Consider the following 7,717-nt stretch of genomic DNA (forward strand, 5'->3'; position numbering starts at 1 on the left):
AGGAACACCGCACAGCCTAACCGAGATTTCAAACGATGGCGGTTTGTTTTAGCCTACAACGAAGAACGTAACGCGTGTAAAACATTTAAAAAAAAAAACTGACATGGAAACGGACGGGGAATGAAAACAGTTGTTTTGAGTGATGCTCCACGGAGAGTTGCCGTGCGTAATTAGTTAGTTCATTATAGTATGCAGGCCTGAACACGCTGATGTAGACTTACGTTGACTTTGTCGCAAAAATAGCGCAGCAATGCTTACTGTGGAATAAGAAATTAAGAAATTGGACAGTGTGTGACCTACCACCGAATTAGGCTACGTGTAAAAAAAAATGAACACACCCCTCCCCCAGTGCCATTTATAAACCATTTAGTTTGACTGGACTGCTCAAAGAGACAGCGGCTCAACACACAGACATATAAGGAAACGTGTTTGTCAAATAATTAGTTGATCTTTTCCCTAGTTATTGATTTGAAAAAGGCAAAATATTAGAACACCCCTGATCTAATTGAGTACTATCGCTTTAAGTATTGAGAATAAGGCGAGGTTGGGTGCTGTCATTTACTCGAGAGTCACTGGGTCATGTGATAAAATTTCGCTCCATTTATTGGTCAAAGGCACGTGTCTAGGATACCGGACTGCGACGTCACCCGGGGGACTCGTATTAAAAATAAGAACAAAAATCCGTAGTGAAAGTATTCTAGAGCCAGTTTGCGTTTCATTATTTACTAGAGCAGGTCCACTGCTTTGATACCGCACAGATTAAATTTGCCTGCATGTTTTACAAAGTAGATTTATGAAGGCAATTGCAGGGGGCACACTGTGGAATTAATTTCGAAAACTATGTTTTTTCTTTTTACGCGCACAAGGCGGTTTCGTCGCATTTAACCGACAAAAGAATCGGGAAAAAGGATTTGGTCCTTTTTTTCCATGTTTGTTCCTCTTTGCGGTGAAACTGAGAAATAAGGAAAATACACCACAAAAGCTGGAACGCAAACATACGTGCGCGCGCGAGAGAGAAAGGGGTTAAAAAGAACATTTGGAGAGTTTCACTATGGAAGAAAATGATCATAGCAACAGAGATGTGGAGCGCCAGGATTCGGGCGATGAGTCCAATAGGGCTATTCTACCCCTGTTGCAGGCTCCTGGAAACCTACTCCCTCACAGAATCACCAACTTTTACATCGACAACATTTTGAGACCAGACTTCGGTCGCAGGAAAGAAGGAACCAGGCGCGACGAAATTAATATAGTTGAAAGAGAGAACCGCTGTCCGTCGGCACCCGGATCAGGGCAGGTAGGAGCTCCAGTATCAGGGGAAGGAACCTCGAGCCCTCACCCGGTGAGCGCGTCCAAAAAGACTGATATCACCGCGGACGCGCCTCTGAAAACCCGCTCAGAGACCGGAGATCAGTGTTTAAGCTCAGATTCGGATTGCTCGCAAAGTAACGCCGCGCAGACGAACCAACCGATGCTTTGGCCGGCTTGGGTATATTGCACGAGATATTCAGACAGACCTTCATCAGGTAAGAATTTATTTTCTCTTCGAAGTTCAATTCATGCGCCCAAATATTAGCCGTTACAAAAAAAAGTGACTCGAAAGCGAGCGAACGAATCGCTAAACTGCAGGCGTTTGTCGATGGAAAGGGGGCACGAAAGCGAAGAACAAATGTTCTTCGTGAATGTGGAACGGCCCGCCAAGAGTCAGGGAGTTCTTTTATGGAGCCCGTTCTCTTAAATTAAAAGCAATAACTACGAAGATCATTTTTATTATCATCATTCATTTAAATCTAACATTTACAAACAGGCCTATTTAAAATGCACAAAATAGGCTACTGCTGATGTAGGCTGCATTAGAATTATTAATAATCGTTTTGTGTAGAAATGTTATCGTCGTTTTTAAATGTTATTTTGACCATAATTATGACCCGAATTATGACTATTATTATTATGCTATTCTGCGGTCGTCGTAGCTTATTATGTAATCAATAGAAACCCCCAAAACTAGGTTATTTTCGTATACGCTGCGATGTGCCCCTTCGTTTATGTCTTATTTGGCGTTTGTTAAGTTGTTAAAAGAAAAGGAAGAACCGATAGAAATGCGAAAAATTTTAGCAACGGTAATTATGGTACATTCTGCTTTTATTTTCTAAAAAAGGAACGGGTAGTTTTGCGCCATTGTTACTTCGATGTCTTTGTTGATATTTAATTAGCATATTTTTGACAATGGAGTTGGACGCACCACAGAAGCTAAATGCTAAATCAGACGTCTTTAAAACTAGCTTCTGAAATAAATATGCTATCTCTGCGCTTACCGGAATACGATAGAAAAAAAATCGGACAATTTTAGACATTATTTCAGCGTTTCTAACGAACTAATTTCAAATGAAGTTCAAATTGCTCAAAAAACGGCCTTCAGAAAAAAAGTGGCAACGCAAGTTTTTTTTGTGTCGAACTTCTGATGAATATATTCCACAATAACCCCACGAAAACATCTTAAGGCCGTTTCTAATGGCCCAGTGCAGCCCGAGAACATGATTTTAACAAAGTTTTTACACAATAAAGCGCACTACGTTGTTAGCTATATAGGGATGGATATTTGGAAAGGTCACGCTAACTTAAAAGACGCAGCCTATGACACCCTTATACGTTTATTGGTTCCTTAAATAGATTTTTCGATCATACAACGCGAAAATATTAATGCTGTTTTATAACAACAGTCTACGATCGAAATCGTACTCGGCTTAAGCTAAATAAAATGTGTAAAAAAAAAAATTAAAAATAGGGTGCGAGTAAGGGCTCGTCTCATAGGCTGCCGATCAATCTATTGTCAGCGTTCAGACCACGCGGATCCTTTGGGTGCACTGGTGTGGGCTAGCTGAGAATTAACTAAAAATAGTATGTGCAGTGGGTAAGTGCGCTAGCATTGAACGACAGGTGCTACTCCTAGAGCAAGTTTACAAAAAAAACCCCTTCTCTTATAAATGTAGTTCCTATGGTAACAGAAAGAGGGGAAAGCCTCTTTCACCCCTCCCTTTCTGGCAGTCACCCCCACCCCACCCCCAGCACCGCTACCATGCTTCCGTAGTCAAAACTAGAGCAGACCCCCTCCCGAAACAATCCAAAGAGTGACTGTAAATAACACCAGCATCGAAACAGCACGACCGGTCACCGTTGCGTTAATTCGTGCAACCGCACCGAAAGGCCCGCCGATGCGGCGTTAACATAGCAATGAGACGTGCGTTCGCTTGCACGGGCGAAAATGTAACCTCTTTCGTTACTTTCTGAAACGCAGGACCAAGATCGCGCAAACCAAAGAAGAAAAACCCAACCAAGGAAGACAAGCGTCCGAGAACAGCCTTCACAGCCGAGCAGCTCCAGAGACTCAAGAACGAGTTCCAGAACAACCGTTACCTGACGGAGCAGAGGAGGCAGGCCCTGGCCCAGGAACTCGGCCTCAACGAGTCTCAGATCAAAATCTGGTTTCAGAACAAAAGAGCGAAGATCAAAAAAGCTTCGGGGAGCAAAAACTCGCTCGCGCTGCACCTGATGGCGCAGGGACTGTACAATCACGCCACGGCAACAAAGGACGACAAATCAGACAGCGATTAACGAGAAGGACAGGACATCTGAAACGCAATAATTCTAAAGCAAGGGCCAGTGTACAAAATACCAGCATTAAACGGATGAAAACTATACGTACGAGATTTGATTCTGCAATATTATATGTATATATATACTTTGCGTGCGGTGGTGTGAAACTTTTTTTTTTTCAATTAGAACCACCGCTGCACACTTCCTGAAACTTCAGATATAGCGCGCGAAGAAAAGGACGCTTCTTTATTTAAAACGAGATTTGATTGACGCTCGACGTCGAGCCACAAGTGAACGTGTTAAATCCATGCTGAAGTCCAAAGATTTTTTCCTGCTGCATTCAGGCGACTGTGATTTAAAATAAATGGTAAAAAAATGTTTTATCTGATTTAGATGTTTGTTTCCATGCCTAATTTTATTACTGGATGAATGTTTTACTTTATTGACTGGAGTTGTGTTGCAGAGACATGGTATTTAAAAAAAAGACAACGTTGCATATCATCATATCATGCTTACAATAATTCAGTATATTCAGTATATTGTATTTAAAAGATCTATGGTCTAAAATACTATCCGTAAGGATGCTACACATCCAATATCCTCACATTTTCAGGAAATAGATCAGACATCTGAATGCATACGAGTCAGTAAACCTCAAAACTACACTTCTAATGCAAGTACTTGACTTAAGTTGTTGTCTGTTGAATTTAGCTGGGAATGTACAATAAAAGTTTTCTCATCTTCTTTTTCCAAATGAATATCTGGCCAGTTTATTTTACAGAAGCGTTTTCGTTCCAGCCCATATTTTCAGTGTATGAGATTACAATTGTTATCTAGCTGAAAAAGCAACTCTTCAAAAAATTATTTAAATGTTTTTAAAATCTTGTCAGCAGTGGATTTTTTTTTTTTTTTTTTTTTTTTTTTTTTTGAAATCTGTGTATTCTACCCTTAAAGAAAAATCATAAAAAAAAAAAAAAAAAAAAAAAAAAGCATGTTCATCACTGCCTCCAATATTGGCAAAATGTTTTAAATTTTAACTAAAAAAGTCTCAATGATAAAAAAAAAATAAATAAAAAAGTTATGTTTTGGCCACAAATGCAAATCAATCAAGTAGAAAGTAAAGAACCAAAATAAATTAACTGCAAGACAAATGATCGACAGCAGGCATACAGAAGTTAAAAAGTAAACAGACAATTTATTTGTTTATTTATATAAATAAGATTTTGTGTAAAATAAATCAGAGGTAATTCAGCGCTTAACAGTTTCACAAGTGAACTGGAACGTAATAAGATGTATTTAGCTACCACTTTGCAGAGCTAATAATGTTTTCAAAGGGTTTGCAAGTAGCACAATGCATTAATTAACAGAAGTTAAATAACTTAAAGTGGTGAAATGTCCTTTTTATTAAATCAGGTTCAGCTTCTAAAAGTACAGGCACACATAGCACGAGGTTCTTCATCTAAAATTAATGGTAAACGGGGCGCGTGTGGAAATGAGTCTTGCATGGGACGCAACATTGATTACGCAGCCAAAAAGAGTTGGCCTTGATTCAGATCCAACTGGAAAAAGCTACCTTTGGCACAACCTTATTGTATACATGGCTCAATATTTGAGAAAAAAAAAAAAAGGTTCACCAAATCTTGTAGAGCCAAACCATAAAATTAAAAATTCGTATTACTGTAAAAAGTTTGAATACATCAAACCGCATTGACAGATGCACTATCCTACTGCATGGTAAAAATTCAATCTATACTGATCAAGTCATTTTTTCTGCTTTCGTCCCAAGGTATATTTGGTCGATAAGCAAAAAAAAAAAAAAAAAAAAAAAAAACTAAACCAGCTTATGCTGCAAAGCCAAATTTAGTCCAACTGTCAACACTTGGGGGAGTCCAAATGCTGCTGCAGTTTCACTTGTAAAAATCCGAGCGTTTAAAATAACATTAAAAACAGCGAAACTTTTTTTTCTCCCCCCAACTACTTCTAATTAAGTAATAACCAGAAATGCGACAAACCTAACTACTAATTCTAAAAGGTAAACCTACGCACAAATTTTGCGTCAACAGCCCACTCTGAAATAAAATAAACGCGTTCGTGCTATCGATACCGAGCCGAGCTTCGCGCTCGTAAAGGCCCATCAGAAACTTTACGCATACTTCGCGTTACCTGTCGCCGCGAAAACGCTTCTAAAAAAGTCGTGTTACTGAAAAGGTCCGTCACAAAAGGCGAGCTATCTCTGAGAACCATTCCCAGCATTGACCTGTTCCTCAATGCCAGAGAATCTCATCTGCATTTCTATTCTTGCCAAGCTTGTATGTGGAAGTAACGCCCAACGGTCACTGACTTGATGAGCTTCGCTGGGAAGAGAAAGGCAGTTGCCGCTCAGACGCGCAGCGAGGCTCCTGAATGAAGTCTGTGGCCGGGAGACCCCGTTGAAGGTCAAAGCCTCCTGTCACAGCTGCAGGTGGCTCGTTTCACTTCTCCCACATTTCATCACCTCCGAATTCAGCACGGATCTTAAAGGCATCTCATTAATTGGTTTCACTTCATACACGGACAGGACGTTTCTGCAATGGAGGAGGTTTCTAGAACTCTCGCTCTTGCTTCAACTGTTTTGTGGAAGAAGTCGTAACGGCGACCGGTTGCTGGACAGGCAAAACTGAAGCTCTGACAGCCTTGCTTAAAGTTTAACGTCCAACCCAGTTCCGTATAACTCTTAAGACAGCACCTTGGTTCTGTTCTGGATACCAATTCTTCCATTTTTATTTATCACTGATGAACCCGATAACGCTTTCCTCTCCTCTTTCCAAAATCCGAATGGCCGGGGTTCCACTCGAGAAAAAGAAAATGCATATCAGAACGGTGTTGATCTCCCTCGTCTGCGTATCAGAGAAAGGCGCATCTTGTCTCCTTTCCAACTGAGTCATTTATCTATAGTTTTTGAATGCTTCCTAGTCAAACTTGAATATGCAATGAAGAGCTGGGGCTTTGTGGCGGAAATATAATTAAGGCAGTGAAAGATGTAGAGGGTGAAGAATGGGGATGACATCAGGCCAATTTCACACTTGGCACTCGGATGGCCAAGCCAAAGCCAGGCTCTTGCCACGCAACACAGATCAAAGCACACTGCCAGTTCAGAAAAAGCAAAAAAGGATTTAAGTATGCTAATCTCCAGGACAAATATATTTTAATCTTGTTAGAATACAAGTTAACGCCACAGCTCAGCAGTTGAACTTTATAGCGAATTTAAGGGCGAGATCAAATTTCACTTACATTTTTCCAATGTGTGCAACTTCGGGTCCATTCTGAGCGACTTAAGTAATGTTACAAAACGGTTAATCATCCAGCTGACGTGATCAAGGAACATTGAGGATCTCCCCGTTCTAGGGCAGACAAGCGGCTCTAGCTAGTATGCATGGGAAATTGGTGTTTAGCTGTCCAGTTCCCTTTGTTTTGAGTCACAGCCCACTGCACCTTGGTAACACCTCACCTTTCATACTTGAGCTCAAAGCACGTACACAGAGCTGGCTAAACAATAGAAAAGAGATGCTTCGTAATTTCACGACCAACTTTCTAAACGGCGTGCAGTTTCCTGACTAACATGCACAGAAAACGTTGGTTTAGTATGAAAAAAAAGTGACCTGAAAACTGCAAGAACAGCAAAGTTTATAAGGAACGCAGTCTTCAACAATTATATAACTTTGAACCGACGATGGTGTTCTTTCAGGCATTTCATTGGCTGATTTAGCAACTTTGAGACCTTGAAGGTTATTAAAACGTAACACAAATAAAGAACGTTACACGTCTGTCCTAGAAATCATATGGAGTTCTAAAAACAAAAACATTTTAAATAACCTTTCTTTGGCTTATGCATTAAATTTAGGCAAAACTTTAAATGAATTATTTCCTATATTGAATAACTGGGAATATTACTTCACTTATTTACATCCACCGCCTATCTAAAACACCCAGGCATTACATTTCCTAAAAGAAAAAGGCGTCATGTAAATTTCTGAATGCATCCTTGTGATGTGTAACATTTTCCCCACTGCGCACAGAGAGCAGACTTGTTAAACAACGTAACAATATCAGAGAAAGCAGTGAGTATTGTCATTTTCCCCCTCAGTGA

The 7,717-nt window shown here is 40.1% G+C and overlaps 1 protein-coding gene across 1 annotated transcript; it reads left to right on the forward strand.

Annotated features, from left to right (window-relative positions):
• The first annotated feature begins 686 nt into the window (after positions 1 to 686).
• Positions 687 to 4,345, forward strand: en2b (engrailed homeobox 2b). The gene is made up of 2 exons (XM_043256021.1): positions 687 to 1,523; positions 3,293 to 4,345. The coding sequence occupies exons 1-2, from the start codon at positions 1,052 to 1,054 to the stop codon at positions 3,607 to 3,609; spliced, it is 789 nt and encodes a 262-aa protein (XP_043111956.1). The 5' UTR covers positions 687 to 1,051; the 3' UTR covers positions 3,610 to 4,345.
• The last annotated feature ends 3,372 nt before the right edge of the window (positions 4,346 to 7,717 follow it).

Source organism: Puntigrus tetrazona, chromosome 2 (assembly GCF_018831695.1).
Source record: "Puntigrus tetrazona isolate hp1 chromosome 2, ASM1883169v1, whole genome shotgun sequence".
Taxonomy (NCBI): Eukaryota; Metazoa; Chordata; class Actinopteri; order Cypriniformes; family Cyprinidae; genus Puntigrus; species Puntigrus tetrazona.

Bases quoted from the DNA above. Each gene is read 5' to 3' on its own strand.
- en2b (XM_043256021.1), top strand. From the start codon at position 1,052: ATGGAAGAAAATGATCATAGCAACAGAGATGTGGAGCGCCAGGATTCG. The intron at 1,524-3,292 runs GTAAGAATTTAT...TCTGAAACGCAG, and splicing joins TTCAGACAGACCTTCATCAG to GACCAAGATCGCGCAAACCA.